The sequence below is a fragment of the Otolemur garnettii genome, unplaced genomic scaffold (assembly GCF_000181295.1).
Source record: "Otolemur garnettii isolate 467f Iridium unplaced genomic scaffold, OtoGar3 scaffold00103, whole genome shotgun sequence".
NCBI lineage: Eukaryota > Metazoa > Chordata > Mammalia > Primates > Galagidae > Otolemur > Otolemur garnettii.
The window spans coordinates 1,476,800-1,495,017 of record NW_003852498.1 but is presented as its reverse complement, the minus strand read 5'-3'; the positions used below and the strand labels follow the sequence as shown (position 1 = coordinate 1,495,017).

Genomic DNA, 18,218 nt, shown 5'->3' with positions numbered 1-18,218 from the left:
GGTGTTTTTGCCACCACTGCCTGTCCTGCTTAGCAGTTGACTCATCCCAGGGCCCCAGTCCGGCCCTCCAAGAGTCTGAGGGACAGTGAACTGGCCCCCTGTTTAAAAAGTTTGGGCAACCCTGCTCTACTTGTTTCCATTTACCCAGAGATGAGGCCAGGGGAAATGGACTTAAACATTTAGACAGAGGGCTTATTTTGGGTCTAAAAAATATTCTCCAAAACGTGAGACTAAATAGGTATTCAAAAAAATGTTGCAAGGTAAATCTCATTCAAGAATAAAATTCTGACATCTCTCTGAAAGGCTAACTTTTTCTTCTGCTCAGGATAAAGAGATGTGTCATCTCAGGGCTCAGTTGCTGCTAGGACAAATTGCCCTCTAGGGTTTATCAAAAATTTTATTATTCTTAAAATGATACTTTAATAAGAAATCACTTTGTTTTCAGTGGTAAGACAGGATTTAATTAGGCAGAAAACAGAAGGAGTGAAAAAGCACCAGAGTTTCTGGCAGAGGGAAAGACCCAAGTTTGAAGGCTTCCACATGGGTCTTATCTAGGGACAAGAAATTATTTTTTAAAAAGCTGCTTATACAATTGAGAAAAATCATGTAGTACAGGAGTAAACAGACCTTGCAATGAGAAGTGTAATAGGAGAAATGTGTGTATTCTGTTTTGATGAGACGATAGCATTTCTGATGTAAAAACCCTGAATCAGGGAGATAAGACATTATGCTTATTCAGGAAATCGGAAACATGAACGTTTACTATATTTGTATTACAAAATCTTTGCTTTGTTGGACTTTAAGGCTAACTTAGCTGGTGGTGATATAAATTGGTAACACAATAGCCTGTTTAAGTGTTTGGGGAAAAAATGCTCGAGGACCATCGTGATGTTTTCCTCCTCTTGCCCTGTCCTGGTGATGCTTTTTCTCCCTCAAAATGATTATATTTAACACTGCTGTGGATTTGAGCAGTGTACTCTGCTGCCCTTGCGGCTCGTCTCCTCCTGTGTGGGGGCAGAGTAATGAAGGGGAACCCATGAAAATATTTCAGAATTACACCCTGTGTGTATGTAAAGACAGAGCATAGATACTGTTAGCTATTCTAGGAAGTTTATGAAAATCTATGTCATTTATTACAGAGCAACACAATGAGAAAACAGCAGCTGTGACATCTGTGAACAGTTCTGACTGAGAATTACAAATGGGGTTTTTGGTTGACTCTGCCCAAGCACACCAATATCGTTTCTGGGAGAATGAGACTATTGTAAGCAGTCTCACACACTGGGCTGAGCTGCCATGAGAAATGTCTTTCCTGATGGCCGTTCTATTCATATACAGCCTTAGGACAGTTTTCCTAAATAATATTTTATAGTTATAACCTACATTATTATTGGTTTCTCTACTTTGATTCAGCTGCCTCATCTATGTTGAATTAAGCATAGAACCTGTGAGAAAATGTATAAAGAAGTACTTAATTAAAAATTAAGTATTTTCTTAGAAAAACAGAAATACAATGACCACCTGAGTTTTGAGCTCTTTTTCAGTTTTACAGACATTACTTGATATATATTTTACTAAAATCCCACATTTAACGTTAAGGTTTTCTTTAAAAATTGGTATATTATCCTTCATAGGTCATTACTATAAACAAGTTGAATAGTAATACGTAGTCTTGGAGAAAAATCGATAATGACAATCAGTATTCTGGTCTAAGGAGTCACAGATTCCATGCCTCTGCCTCTTCTCACTACACATTCCGTTCCTTTCCCCAGATGCCCCCTTCACACTTCCCTATGAAGTGCTTCTTACTTCAAATCCTATTTTGATTTGTTGTCTGCTTCACACAAATTCCACATGGCTTCAAGTGTGCCAATTATGATACTACCTCTGAGTCACCAGAGAAGACACTATAGATAGACTCTTTGCTGATGGGGTAAAGAAAGGAATTCACAGCAGAGATTCAGGAAGAGGGCAGGGTCAGGGACAATCACACCAAAGGTCTGAGCCAAAGGAAGCAGGAGAGAAATTAAGTGAAGCTGATATATGGTAGATCATTCATGGTCTTTGAGAGCACCATTGGTATAGCACTCAACACAAAGGTTTGCTATATGCACATAAGTACATGTTTGAACAATACAAGTCTGTATGTCCATGTGAATGTCCATGTCCAATACAAGTCTGTATGTCCATGTCCATGTCTGTATGTTCAAAGCATATGTGTGTGTGTGTATATATATATATATATATATGCTTAAAACACATGCTTTGCTTAGGGAAGAGTTACTCTAACAGGAGAAATTAATGATGCAAGGAAAAGAGAGGGTACAACTGTTGATGAGGTGTGTAGCTGGTATGCACAACAACATATATACAGAAAATAAGGTAAATGCAATAGCATTTTTTTGGTAGATCTTCTATATATTTAACGCTTTCCTATTTATTTAATCAAATCCTAAAACCACCTTCCCTTTAAGGAATTACTTTTTTCCAAGGATGCGAACTTGATTTTTGATGAAGTTGGGTTTAAAACCCAGACCTGGCTAAGTACCAAGGAGGCTCTCTGAATAGCAGAAAATGAAAATTCAACAAAGAAGAAGGAGTTAATTAAGGGAAATTACATAGGCCATGTAGAGCTGGGTTTGAGAGCTTGGGAAGAGTAAAAATCTGTAATAGCCACTATGGGGCATAGTGGAATTTTAGAAAGAGTTTGCTAAGTAGCTTCAAAAGCATAAGTGAGACTTACATTTGTAATGCATGCAGTCAAGTGCAGTTACATGATTTGTTCCCAGTTCTTCAGTTCAGAGCATCCATATTGAACAAAGGCCAGAATTCAAAAGTTCAGTGTAGTCTGACGTATTAACAATATATGCCAAAGACAGCAGTTGGGCTATCCATGAATTCTCTAAAGCCAAACTTTAAAAAGAATTCTACATTTATAAGGAATATGACCAACTGTTTTATTTACAATAGGGAACTAGTTAAGGGTATGACTGGGAAAGTGAGATCAGACAAGTACAAACACACACTGAGCACCTTCTGTGCACCTGATGGTGAGAGGGAAGGGTGGGGAAGGGAGAGGGAAGGGAGCCTGTCGCCCACCAAGAGCTCCTAGACTTACAGGAAAGAAAAACTACACAGGAAAATCAGGTATGCTTCCATTTTAACTTAGTTAAATGATACTCATATATCCCAAATTAAATGGAACACTCCATTTGAGAACAAAATGGTGCATGTGAAGTACTGAGTGAGCCATGCTGAGAATGAGGCAAGTCCATGGCCAAGAGCAGGAAACGTTCACCAGCCTAAACACTAAACCTAATTTCTGATAATCAGTCCTCTATATTAGTCTGTTAATTATCATTCTCCATGAGGGATATTGTATGTGCTTCAATACCCCTCCCTTTATTCCTGCATTCCAAACCCCTGACCATGTGAAAAAGATCAGAGGGTAACAGAATCAACAGCTCAATTTCTGTCTCTCATAGACACACACACACACACACACACACTTGAGCCCAATGTCCACAGGGACAAAGAAGCGTGCAGGGGTAGGGTACTGCAAACATAATGTCACAGGAATCTCATCACAGCTGTGAGTAATAGAAAGATTCCTGAACAGGAGTCCTGACAAGCCAGCTAGAAGACGTGTAGGAAAAGATCATTCTCCTATTTCTCAAATTTTCTTAAAGAAATTTTATTATTAATATCTTATTAATATTTATGCCAAATTACATGAGTAAACACTGGTGGAAGAAAAAAGATATTTTCTGAATATTGTTCCCCCAAATAGTAAACACTTGGGGGTTCTTCAGTGCCATGGCCAGCCAACAGAGAGGGACATACTGTTTTCTGGTCTATGTATCAATGTTATCATTTTGCTAAAGGTTTTAAAAGAGAGTGCATAGAGCGACCTAATTGAATGAATCTGAGGATGTATTCCTTATATTATTTTACTTAGAAGACATACTAATGTTTGCTGTATATTTTATCTTAAATCTTGAAGTACCTCTTAATCTGAGGGCAAGTTCTAGTTTGTTTTCAAATCTCCATGTACTTTCAATTTAAAAGATACGTTTTTAAAGCATTTAATGAATCACCAATATCACAACCGACATGTATTTGTTATCTGAAATGAAGGCCTTCCTCAAAAATTACGAGAAGCATATTGTGCTTCATACCCAGTTGGGGATTTAAATACCAAATCTCCTACTATTCTTTATCCATCTCTCTTTCATATTAATTCTCTCAGTCGACATCAGAGACAGAAAAATGAGTAGATATTTGAAAGATCATAGAAATATATAGCGTGAGTATTGTTATCCAGTAATGGTACTACATTATGAATGAAATACATGTGTTAAGGAAATAACTTTATCAAAACATAAAAGTTATTCATCCACAAAGAAGAGGCTCTGTTCATAGCTTATGTATAAATTACTAACTTCTCAAGGGAAAATGTCACAAAGCAACCTAAGAAATATGATTTGAGATCTTCCCTCATCCACCATCCACACAGCTAGTACAAAGATACGGGTAGTAATTGTTTTATAACTGCTAATGCTTTTTTCTGTTATTTTTCTAAAATCGTAACTGTTTTTTCTTCCTATCTGCTTCATTCAGGGATGACCCGACCCTCTGTATTGCCATTCCCAGTGATATCCTCAAATGAACAATGTTTCCTTGATGGGGGGTTAGGAAAAATTGAACAAATCAGTAAATTATCTGGGGAGAAAAATGTTTAAATTGAAAAATAGATATGTCTTCAAAACAGAGTATGGTCCTGTGGTAGACTGTAAACCTCAAACTTGAAAAATACCTGCTCTGTTCAACTCTTCTGAAATAGTAGTTTGAGGAAAATTTGAATACAGAAGTGATGATCTTAGATGTATCAGAATGTAGTTATAACACTAAAACTATATAAATAGTAAAAACTGTAAAGTATTTTAAGAGTATGATAAGATTCCAAAGTATTTTTCTTTCAGTTTTAGATACACTTTTAAAAACACATTACTATAATTTAGAATAGGTAGTGTCAACATGTGGTTATCTGGTATACCCCTTCATGACAAAGCTATGACGTCTTAACTCATTTTAAACAAAATTGATAGGAGTATGATTTATGTGGCAGATCAATCAACAGAAAACACTTCAGTGTCTGTTCCAAGCTAATATATATTTTTCCATTTTGTGAACCACACACATTTGCAAAAATGTCTTTGGTAGCTTGCAGATAATTACATCTATAATTATCCTTAGCTGTATTAAAATTAATTTACAGGTATGTTGTCCCTTGCAACAGCAAAAGTCACTTCCTTACTGACAGCAAAATATTCCCCCAGTAATGGATCTAACTTATCTGTAATGGTGATGTCAACGTCAGACATTCTGGCACATGGTAAAAGCTCACAGAGATAGGGTACAGAAAATCACTTAATAAATTTCCTAGGATAATTATCAAGTATAACTCTGCAAAATTAGACTGCAGCCCCTACAAACGAGTGAATAGTCACCCAGAAACAATATAGCAATCGACTTGAACCAGTGCTGTGATTGCAAGAGCAGAAATAGATATCCTTAGAGGATGTAGGAGAAAAAAAATATTTCTCACACCCATCAACCCACCCCTCCTAGCCTCATAACTACTTTCACATTACTGCTATCATTAGGTAGTATTGTGTTATTTCTGCAGCACCTGCAGTTTCCACAGGGTGCATCTGTCTCCACTGGAGAGTATGAAGTGGGAACATCACTCTTCGAAAACCAGGGTTTATCTTAGAAAGTAACCCTGAATGCTGAGGCTTACTTAAAATTTATAGGGAAAATTTTAATCTAAGTCCACCAGTAAGTAAAAATTAGAGAACAGGGTTGTAGAGAGTTGAAGACAGACACCGGGAATTAGTGAATGACAGCATCTTGGGAAAACATCGGAGGAGACCTGACTGATGGACTTCACTGAAATAGGCTACGTGCTGCTCGGGTCAATGACCACATACAAGGGGTGATTATTTAAAGAATGTGCTCACTGGATAAAGTAGAACCAGTTAAACATCAGCATTAATGTTAAAGAGAAATTCCTCCAGAAATAACAATAATACTTATTTCTTACTTGAAAGACTTGGACTAAAAATACAGTAGCTTGTTAACTGCATTACATAACTTCATGTTCTGCATTTATTTTAAATATGGGCAAACTATATTCTATTGTAATTCCACAAAGTGGATGATATCTGTGTTCTTCTGTTTTTCAATTTCTTAAAAATGAAAAAAAAATTCATTGATCATCATTTCTCTTTGTGAAAATCACAAATAACAATGGTATTTTTAGAAATCTATTATTAGGTTGGCTTAATCTGATGATCAGAATAAAAGAAAAATCACTAGAAGCTACAGCTACTTATGGCAATTAAATGTTTTTTTTGTTTGTTTGTTTGTTTTGAGACAGAGTCTCAAGCTGTCACCCTGGGTAGAGTGCCATGGTATCACGGCTCATAGCAACCTCAAACTCTTGGGCTTAAGCAATTCTCTTGTCCCAGCCTCCCTAGTAGCTGGGACTACAGGTGCTCGCCACAACACCCACCTATTTTTTGGTTGTAGTTGTTACTGTTGTTTGGCAGGCCCGGGCTGGATTCGAACCTGCCATCTCCCAGTGTATGTGGCTGGCACCCTAGCTGCTGAGCTACAGGCACCATGCCAGCAATTAAATGTTTTATATAACTTGTTTATTGGCAATAAAATTATTTCTGTTCTGTTCTTTTCTGATTCGGAGACTCCACAAACAAATTTGGACATATTTACCACCATAAGCATTATCCTTTTCCCTCCCAATAGCAGATCACTCTGATCTAAGAATAATTCACTTTCTGGAACAAAATGTATATACTTTTGTTACAAACAGAAAACAATTATTTTTTAAAACTTGATGATAGAAACACGAAATATGCTTTATGTACTGAAATAGTATCCCCCCCTTTAAGAAAACTTCCCTTAGTTGCATTCTTGGAGAACTAAAAACCTTCAGACAGTGTTCTGAAATCTAGGCCTTCAGTTTACATGATAAAGAATTGAGGTTTAACATGGAGAAAGAAAAGGAATCACGTAAGAAAAGAAATTTAAATGGCAGGTATCAAGATTCATTCCTTTAACCTACTGATTGTTGATGTATTTTCTTGTGTCTAATAGTGCCATATCTAGACTCTAAAACAAATTCTAAAGGTAACGGATGTTCATTGCCTTTTGCACCGTCTCTTCTCCCACAGCGAACAGGACGCACAGAAAGAACAGACAGGATTCTAAAAAGGTTATTCGGAGGTGGGAGTATGGAGTTGGTGTCTGGCAATACTAAAGCAAGTAGACTGGTCCTGCAAAATGCTTTTTAAGACAAGAGGAGACTCAGGACCAACAAACTACCTATGCAGGATCATCCCTTTCCAAAAAGCCATCTATTATGCGCAAACACACACTTATTGTAGAAAAGGAATCTTAGAGATATGATGGAGAAGAAAACTTACTGAAAAGTCTTCAAAGATTTTCCTGAGTTCTTTGTGACCATGCCTTTCAGCAACATGTGCTGGGTCTGAACCTTCTGTATTTTTCACCTTAGATGCCCAGGTTGCTCCTGGGCATTGGAGCAAATGAACAGCCAGGTTCTTCAGGCCAAACTTTGCAGCACAGTGGAGAAGAGTTGGAAACTCTTTGAAATGAGTATCTGCAAGTATAATTAGAATTTGAAACTTATTGGCAATCTTACCAAACGTTAAACACAATCTACTCTTAAAAGTAATCAACACAAAGCAGAGCAGGCTCATAGTGTAAGTTTGCATAAAAAGAAATCATCAATGGTTTAGCAGTGTTGAATGTTTATTCCCTTCAATGTCTTACCTTAAACATAAACTAATATTCTCACTAGAATTAATGTCCCACTCTTACTTGTGGGGTAAGTTTAATTTAGAAGATACTTAACATCTAAAATGTAGAACGAAATCATTATGTTGTAATAGCTTTCGTTTTTGACACTAGCCAAACACAAAATAACAAAATTCCATCAGTTCATCTATAAAATCATTTCTCATTTCCATCATCCCTTGTCTGCTTCTTCTAAAGCTGAAATACACATGAAATGCCTGGAGGGGTTACATTAGATTTCTATGTGAAATTTTTCTTTCAAAAGCCAACTGCAACAGAAATTCAGGCAAGCACTCTTATAAACAAGTCCAGTATAGAAATTTCCATCAGGATTTGACAACTTTTATAGGAAGGTTTTAGAGTTTGCTTTTCATAATTACTTAACTATCAATTAAAAGAAATATTTATAATGCACAAATATAAAATGGTGGATGTAAAATGCTATCCCAATGACAGACAAAGCACAAACTTACTGAAAAAAAGTGTTATAAAAATTACACATCAGCTTAAAAGCTGTGGTGATAGCAGAGGCAGGAATTAGGGAGACCTAACCATAGACACAGAGGCATCAAAACAAAAGTCTATTCTCTTCTAGCAAAATTCTAAAACAATGGAAAACAGTTACCACCTCATAATGTTTTTGAAAACGGAATCTGCATTAAGTGTCTTGGTTCATACACCAGTTATTTTCTTAAACTTGCATATTCACTTGACAATCCATTTATAATACTGTTAAATTAACATAAAAGCTTTCTTAAAAAGACAAAAGAATTCTTTAGAATGCACTGAATCTTCAGTATACATTTGCTTCATTTGACGGCCATTTTCACTTAATTAATCCAGATTAATCACATCTGTTTTATTATCGAGGCATAAATAGAGAAGCCATAAGTCACAAGAAGTGTAGAAAATTTGCCTTTGCTTTTTTCTGGACAAAATAAATTTTCAGTTGTTTCAGTCAATGCCTGTCAAATGGCAATTTCACGAGAACAGATTGACGGGTACAGGGTGAATTTTTTAAGGAAAGTTCAATTTCATGAGTTTGGCCAATAAAAATAAACAGATGAGTTGGCGGATGGCAAAGACTTTGAGTTATATACTTGTTTGTGCCGAGCTATTTCTAAACTTTTCTAGGTAATCCCTATAAAAGATGGCCAATAATTAAACTGAAGTAATCAAAACAAAGCTTTCAAAAGATTAACCTGGTTCACTACTATGATACAGTGGGAATATACCCAAGTTTGGCAGGTAAGCATTAAATGACAATTTAACAGTGAGATGAGTGTGGGAACTGGAAATGCAGGACCAGGTAATTCATTTGTTCTCATAAATTATTCTCTGGAATGCTGAACTACTTATTCAGAGTAGGATGGCCAGGTGGCCACTTTAAGAGAAAACAGTGAAGCACACAATTAAGAGAAGATTAAAAATCAGGAGAGCTATGCTCCAATCCCAGTTCAACGGCTATGTTTGTGGTTCTTAAGAATCCTTCATCTGGGTGGCACCTGTGGCTCAAAGGAGTAGGGTGCCAGCCCCATATGCCGGAGGTGGTGGGTCCAAACCCAGCCCCGGCCAAAAACTGCAAAAAAAAAGAATCCATCTCTCTGGACCTTGGTTTTCTCATTTATACAAACTAAAGAGTCGGAGTGAGAGTTACAGGACTTCTGGTATTCTCCTAAGTTCAATGCATGCTACAGGTAGGTTAGCCAACAGACTCCCTGTAGGGTAATGTTTTCCTGGAATTTTATCAGGTACTAATGAAAAGAGTAAGAAAAGTTTGGGGGAAGATTGAAGAAAGGTAATAATTTTCATTTTTAAATAATAGGTTTTGAAATCTGATGGAATGTTAGCAATTCTGTGGATCTGTAAAACAGATTACTGGGAATCTTTGTGCTTGGTGACAGGAGGACCAATATGCTTCATGTGGGGGTGTCACTCTTCCCCTGCTGTCCAAACAGTAGATGTATAATCTTATTTAGAATTACAAGTGACAAAAAAAGACTGCCAAGGTCATTGTATTTGCAAAACCTTGATATTGGGAACAAAATGCACCAGGTAAATAACAGTTCATCAAAGCCCCAAGATGAGTTACCTAAAATATGAGAGTGAAAAGTGCGGAAGTCAATGCACACACTATACTACTAACTTTAATTTTGTATTTACCTCATTAACTGTTGCAATTGAATTCTTATTACTAAAATATACTGTATCAAATATGTAAGAAAAAATTAAAAGCTGCATCCACTTTATATTTCCCTTGGAGTCTCAAGAAACTTCATGCAAAATATTCTTTCTTTTTGACATTTTAGTTGAAAAGGTTTAAGTTTCCATCTGCATTATATTCAAATGAATCTTAATTTCTTCTTAATTAATAACCTTCTTTTTTGTTGTTGTTGTTGCATTTTGGCCAGGGCCGGGTTTGAACCCACAACCCTTGGTATATGGAACTGGCGCCCTACTCACTGAGCCACAAGCGCCACCCTAACAACCTTCAAAGTAACACCTTTTCTTACTGTAAACCCCTGAAATTCTAAAACTTAATACTTATTTCTCAAAAGAGCTAATCTATTGTAGCACTTGAACATTAGAACTTTGGAGCCAGATTGTACAAATTAAATCCCACCCCTAGCCCTTACTAGGAGTACAATTTGTACAAGCTATTTGAACTTCTTGCATCTCAATTTTCTCAATCAGTAGTTGAGGGCAACACAAATTCACTAAAATACAAAACTCAGCTTCAATACATTTTTTCTATACAAATAAGTACTATTGATTCTCATTATTTGAGGATTCTCTTTTTGTAAATTCATTTTCTTATTAAAATTTACTTATAACCCCAACATCAACACTTAAGACACTGTCCCATCATTTGCAGACATGTGAGAGCAATGAAAAAATCTGAGTCACTCAGAGCGCCTGTTCCCAGCTGAGGTCAACCAAAGCAACGAACCCTTTGTCTTCTTGAAGCTGTCATACTGTAAACCAATATCCTTTCACAGTGCACTTAGTGTCACACATTTCACAGTTTTTATGGGTTATGTTGGTGATTCAGCTGCTCAAAGTAGCCCTTGAGGAGAGAGCTGAAGTGCTGGTTAGTGTTTCTAAGTGCAGGAAAGCAGTGATGTGCCTTACAGAGAAAATATGTGTGTCAGGTAACCTTCACTCAGGCACAAGCCACAGCACTGTGGCGGTGAGTTCACTGTGACTGAACAGTAGACAGGGTGTCCCAAAAGCCACCCAAAGAGTCGCCATACATACAGAAAATGTGAAATTATGGCTGCATATACTTTTATTGACAAAATATGCAGCATGAAATTTTACAAATCATTTACAAAACATTCTCCACCTGTTGGCCACCTTTGCTCTCTGACTCTGGCAGCTGCTGCAGCCCCTGGGCACTGCTGCTCTGCGGGGCATGGGGAGGCCGAAGGAGCTGTGGCCCTGCAGAGGCAGCAGAGCATCCAGGGCTAGGACGAAGGTGAATCACGGGAAGTGCTGGCCTGCCCTTCAGAGTTCAGATCTGCTGGCATTTACAACTTACATATTCTTATTCATTAATTTATTAACATCTATAATACATATTTATAGTGTATACATTTACTTACATCTTAGTTATATATTTATATATGTAATATGTATTTACAGAGATATTATGTAATAAATTATATTATTATATATTACAAATGTACATATTATATATGTTACATGTCTATAAATATCTCAATTTACCTGTCTCTATCTATCCATTCATCCCTCCCTCCCTCCCTCCCCCATCCCTCCCCCCATCCTATTACTTCTGTATCTTTGGAGACCTTGACCAATACAATACAGAAGATGACTGTGGAGTTTTTGGTAAACCATGACCTCTAGGAACAAGACATAAAAACAAGTTCTTCCACACTTTTGAGCCTCTTTCCTTCCCAGAATAATTTAATGTGAATCTTTAAACCCGAAGATATTTATAACTATTTGGTAATGGCAGAATTCAGAGAGCAAGGGGCCCCTTAGGAAGGAGGGCTGTGTTTTGGTGTGGGTTAGTAATAGTGCGGTACAAAGAGTTTCTGGATCCCTGGAGACTTTCAAAGGATGAAGCTGCAAAAGTCAGGGGGAGTTCCTGAAGTAGTAACTTATTCAAGACATTAATAAAAGAGCCCATTTCCACTGTGTGCGTCTGTTTGTGTGTGTGTCTCTAATTGAGGCCAAGCCATGCATGCATTTTCCTCATTAAAATGGATGGATATTAGACAGCCTGTTTCCCGTGATCAGTTACTAATGAATATTATTTATGTCTCTTTTCCTAACCCTGTGATGTAATTATAGATGCTCTTGACCCTGAAAAACCTATGGGTTTTTTTTTGTGTGTGTGTGTGTTGGCCCAGAGAAGATGAACATATGTGCCCTGGCGGCTTAGGCGCAGTTAGTTCAGTGCAGCATATTCTGAAGGTACACATGCCAATTTTTCACCCTGCTAATGGCAGATGCCATGCTTACAAGGAAGAAAATAACATAAAAGACAAAAATCAAGGCGATCTGAATAGCTGCTTTATTCCAACAAAGAAAAGAACTCTTTTATTTTTGGAACTCAAGTATTACTAATCTAAATTTATCAATGACCAGGGCTTATTTTAATATATGGTTAATTTTGCTGCCATTAACTAATTAGTTAATGTAATAAATTTGTATTGAGTGCTAGAAACTCTCCTAGGCGCTGGAAATAATTAAACTATTAACCAAATAAGGCTTCTTTAAAGGGCAGAATTTCACTATGTCATGCTGAATAGAGGGCTGTGGTGTCATCATAGCTCACGGCAACCTCAAACTCTTAGATTCAAGTGATCCTCTTGCCTCAGCCTCTGAAGTAGCTGGCACTACAGGTGTGCACCACAACTTCCAGCTAGTGTTTCCTATTTTTAGTACAGATGAGGTCCCATTCTTGCCAAGGCTTTTCCCAAACTCCTGAGCTTAAGAAATCCACCTGCCTTGGGCTCCTAGAGTGCTAGGATTACAGGCATGAGCCACGGCGCCCAGGCAAGAGTATTATTATTATTATTTTTAACATAAATGAAGTGGTACTGAGCCATGTTAAAAATTCTTGTATGGCTTCCCATCACCTTCCAACTCTATCCCCTCACTTTGTTTTTATTTTTCTCATAACCCATATCGCTATTTGCAATAATACTGTTTATTTTCATTGTTGCTATTGTTGAATAGCTTATTCTGTTACCCTCTCCAAAATAAAAGCTCCATAAAATAGACTTTGCTGCATCTGACAACTACCTCTGGAGTACCTAAAAGAAAATTTGGCACTTAGTTTGCATTTGTTATAGAAATAAATGACTAGGAGCGCTTAAGGATCTTGCAGATCAAAGTTCTTGTAATTGGGAAGAAAGACGATGTTCACAGAGTGGCCTTTTCATCTATAATTATATAGTCCTGAGTTATTATAGAATATGTGTTGTTATGGTAATGAAATGGGCTGAGAAGGCATTATGAACGCTGTTGACAATGAGAAGGGCGTAGCACTGGTGAATGCTTGTCCCTTAAAGCTCAACTCAGAAGAGTACATTGCCTGCATTCCCCAGTGTGGGAATGCATCCTGAGGCCAAGGAATTTCCCTTGATTCTCTAAGATATATTCTCTGTCTTCTCTATGCTCCTCAGCCAGAGGAATTTCCTTATGTGGGGAATTACTTGAGTGTGGGGAAGGCCAAATTCTAGGCCTGGTAACAACCCTGATGTCTTTCTTGATGTCTTTTTTTCCTTCGTCCCTTCCTTCCTTCTTCTCTTCCTTCTATTTTTTTTTAATTCTCTAACCACAGTTCCAATGTTTATAAGCATAACTTTTCAAACGTCACATCTGGAGAGATAAAAAAATCTTTGGAGAAACACTGTAAAAGTGAATAATAGTATAATTCTGAAGAAATCTCTTTTTGTTGCTCAAGTACAAAACCATTTTGAAAGATTCAACTGGCTGTTTCATTTTGTTATCATTTGATCTAAACTGAAATTATCTTGAGGGTATGCTAAAAATATTATTGGTTGGAGATGTGAAAATTTGCACTTGTGGGTTGTGTTAGCAAAAAGTGAAGTAGAAAAATCTATCATTTTATAGTCAATTTATAAGCCAAATCTCCTATTTACTCAGTCACTACAAGTTTCATAATGTGTTATGTGTAAATCTATTTTTAATTTAGTGTGTTTACTTAGCAGTGAGTGATGTGTTTGTTACTAATTTCAAATGAGTTTACATGACTACATTTTTCCATACCATCTATTACTTCGTATTCCAGAAAGAGAAATAATCTTGCTCATTTTTAAACATTGATTTCTTCATGGTTCTTATTTTCTTCTCAGGTGGCTTAAAATAGAAAAGGTCCCTACACTATCATGCTGTGCAATCCTCACATTCTGAAAAAATAGTCAATTTATTTTTTGGTAAAATCTCCTCAGTGTTGATTCTGTTTCTAATTTTCTTTTTAGAAAGTAGATGAGTAATTCCTAGTTTGCAAACACTCTTCTTTCTCTGTAGAACAATCATATTATATGACAGTTGGCTCTGTCCCATGGGTATCAATGAAACGAGTAGCCACAAATAACTTAAAAACATAATTTTTAAATATTTTTTGATGCTAACAAAACCTTAAGAAAATCAAAATAAATTTAACCAATGTTTTCAGGGTAATTGTATCTCTTGATAAATTACTGCACATATAAATAGTAATTCATAGGCAAGATTGTTTATTATAGCATTAACTGCAATGCTAAAAAATTTAAAAACAACTTTAATATCTATTAGTAGAACAGTTACATATTGTAGTGCAGCAGTTCTCAAGGTGTGGGTTATAACACCTTTGGGGGTTGAACGACCCTTTCACAGGGGTCACCTAAGACCATTGGAACATACATATTTCCGATGGTCTTGGGAACTGAGACACAGTGCCTCTATTTGTCTCCAGGTGGGTCTGCCCACATGCAGATACGCCCACATAAGACTATCCACAATGCTGATCTCATTGCGCCAACCCCATCACATACACCCGGTACAAATACAGGTGTATGTGACAGGGTTGGCGCCATGCCACGATGTACTTATGTGGACCAGTCACACGTGTACAGAGCAGCTACTGGGTAGAAAGCAGCTACTGTGTTGAAAGTAGTATTGGAGGTAAAACAACACTTCATATGTAAAATCGTGTACTGCAAAATCATCAAGTACTGGAAAAAAAAAAAAAAAAACCGTACCATGGGAACGTAATCTGGATGCTGATCCGTCTTTTTATATTCATCAGTGGTTGATGTGAATACTGCCCCCTTGTGATAGTAACAGGTATGTAAAGAAACCAACACAGAGAATGGTAAATCCTAGGAAACTTTAATGAACTGTATTGACTGAACTATGCCATGGATCATCTTTTGTATTATTAAAGCTATTGTTATATATTATTTTCAATAGCAAACCATCCCATGACGATGGCTCGTGTAGAGAAGAACGTTAACAAAAGAAAATATAATGAGGATTTTTTACCATATGGTTTTATGCCAATAATTACAGCAGGAATTGAGAAACCTCAGTGTGTTATTTGTTGTGAAGCTTTATCAGCCGAATCTATGAAGCCGAACAAACTAAAACACCACTTTGATAGCAAGAATCTGAGTACTGGTGGCACATACTACAAATAAAATGTAGCAGCTGTTGAAGCTTCATATTTGGTGGCACAGAGAATAGGCAGAGCTATGAAACCTCACATCATTGCTGAGGATTTACTGTTGCCAGTGGTCAAAGACATTGTTTGAGTTATGATCGGAGACGAATTTGTTGCAAAATTGAATGAAATTTCCTTATCTAATGACACTGTCTGCAGAAGAACAGATGACATGTCTGCTGATATTGTTGATCAGGTAATCCAGGAAATTAAATCTGCTCAACTTCCAATATTTAGTATCCAGCTTGATGAAGCTACAGATGCCGCAAACTGCTCACAGTTACTGGTTTACGTAAGGTGTATTAATGATGGCGACTTTAAAGATGAGTTCCTTTTGTGCAAGCCTCTTGAAATGACAACTACTGCACCTGATGTATTTGACACAGTTGGTTCATTTCTGAAAGAGCATAAGATCTCTTGGGAAAAGGTTTGTGGTGTTTGCACAGATGTGCTCCAGCTATGCTAGGATGTTGATCTGGATTTCAACCTTTGGTACTGAATGAGTCACCAAGTCATCAGAGCTCACTGTATGATTCATTGGCAAATATTAGCAATAAAGATGCTGCCACAAACGTTACAAGAATTAATGAAAAGTGTCCTATGTCAATTTTGTAAAGGCGAGCGCTTTCAATAGTTGACTGTTTTTGCAACGGGGCAATGAGTTGGATGCACCAAACAATGCTCTGCTATTTCACACTGAAGTGAGATGGTTGTCAAGAGGAAAACGTGTTTTAGAGCTTTGTGATGAACTCAAAACGTTTTTTAATCACAAGGTAAGACTGTAGTTCATAGGACTTTTCAGTGATAAAAGTGAACTGCAGAAAATAGCTTACTTGGTTGACATCGTTGCCATCTTGAATGAGTTAAATTTATCACTGCAAGGACCAAATGCCACATGCTTCTATTCGTCTGAAAAGATTTGATCATTCCAAATGAAACTTCAGTTTTGGCAAAAAAAAAAAAAGGTGGATGAAAATAAAATTTACATATTGCCTGCCTTATCTGCTTTCTTTGAGGAACATGATGTTGAACCAGACAAAAGGATAATTTCTGTGAAAGAATACTTGCTCATGCTTGCAGATGAAATTTCATTGTACTTTCCAAATCTACCTGACACCCCATTTACACTTGCCAGAGGCCCATTCACAGTCAAAGTTGAAGATGTTCCTGAGACAGCTCAAGAGGAGTTCATTGAACTTATTAACAGCGATGCAGCCAGAACTGATTTCTCTACAATGCCAGTTACAAAATTCTGGGTCAAGTGTTTGCAGTCATATCCTGTCCTGTCTGAGACTGTTGCGTCGTCTTCTTCCATTTCCAACAACATATCTTTGTGAAACAGGGTTTTCCAGCTTGTCGGTTATCATCTAAATATAGAAACAGACTTGTTGTGGAAGATGATCTTTGTTGTGCTCTTGCAAAGACAGCCCCCAGAATTTATGATCTGGTGAGAAAGAAGCAATCTCAACCTTCTCACTGATGTTGGCTTTTTACTCATACTGTCGCAAAATGTTGCAATGTAGTTTACTGTTGTTCTATTAAGACTGTTACCCATGCTACACCATGCTTCAAGACAAAATGTCATTTATTTGTAATTAGAAATACATATTTCACAATATATAATTACATATTGTTTTTGTGATTAATCAGTATGCTTTATGTTCAATTTGTAACAATGAAAATACATCCTGCATATCAGATATTTACATTACGATTTATAACAGTTACAAAATTACAGTTATGAAGTAGCAACGATAATTTTATGGTTGGGAGTCACCACAACAGGAGGAACTGTATTAAAGGGTCACAGCTTTAGGAAGGTTGAGAACCACTGTTGTAGTGCTATCAAACCAAATAATTCTATAGACTATTTAAAATGAATAACCTAGATCTACAAATAAACACACATAAATAAAAAAATTAATATCAGGAAAAAATAATGTGAAAGAAAATATATAATACCTTTACATAAAACTTATAAAATTGTGCAATAGTATGTATGAATTATGGAAACAAACATGTAGTAAAAAGATTAAGAACTAGATGGGAATGCTTGTCAAAAAAATTTAATTCAACTAACGGTTACTGTCTAAGTGTGTGAAATCACATAGGGAAGCAGAGAGATTCAATTAGACTGTAATGTTCTATTTCTTTAAAAAAAAAATCTGAAGCCAATGTGGCAAAATGTTAACTTTTGACACACCTAAGTGGTGGGTACAGGTGTTTTTTTAAATATTATTCTCTATATTTTTGCATGTTTAAATTATTTGATGATATAAAAATGACCACCCAATGGACATTTTCTCCTCCACTCAGCAAGTGATCTATTTTCTGTGAACCTAAAGATAATACAAGTTCAAGATTAATATGAGAGCTACAGTAACTACTGCATATGTATTGACTATCCAGTTACATGTGCCACATTTTATAGACATATTAGGAAATAATATTCTGAGCTAATACTTTCATATATCAGATTAAAATATTATTACTCATGGCAAATGAATATAGGTTTGACATGCTTTTCTAGAAAATGGCAATGGCCTTACTAGGTCAGTTCTTTCTGGGTGAAGGTAGATAATCTGGGCCAGATAAGCTAGTTTCTTTTCTTTCT

General features: G+C 36.6%; 1 protein-coding gene across 1 annotated transcript in view; it reads right to left on the bottom strand.

Annotated features, from left to right (window-relative positions):
* Positions 1 to 18,218, bottom strand: part of BANK1 (B cell scaffold protein with ankyrin repeats 1) — a 277,972-nt gene that overhangs the window by 144,224 nt on the left and 115,530 nt on the right. Inside the window, exon 7 of the mRNA XM_012809273.2 lies at positions 7,509 to 7,705. Coding sequence (XP_012664727.2) covers positions 7,509 to 7,705 — 197 coding nt within the window. The remainder of the gene's footprint in view (positions 1 to 7,508; positions 7,706 to 18,218) is intronic.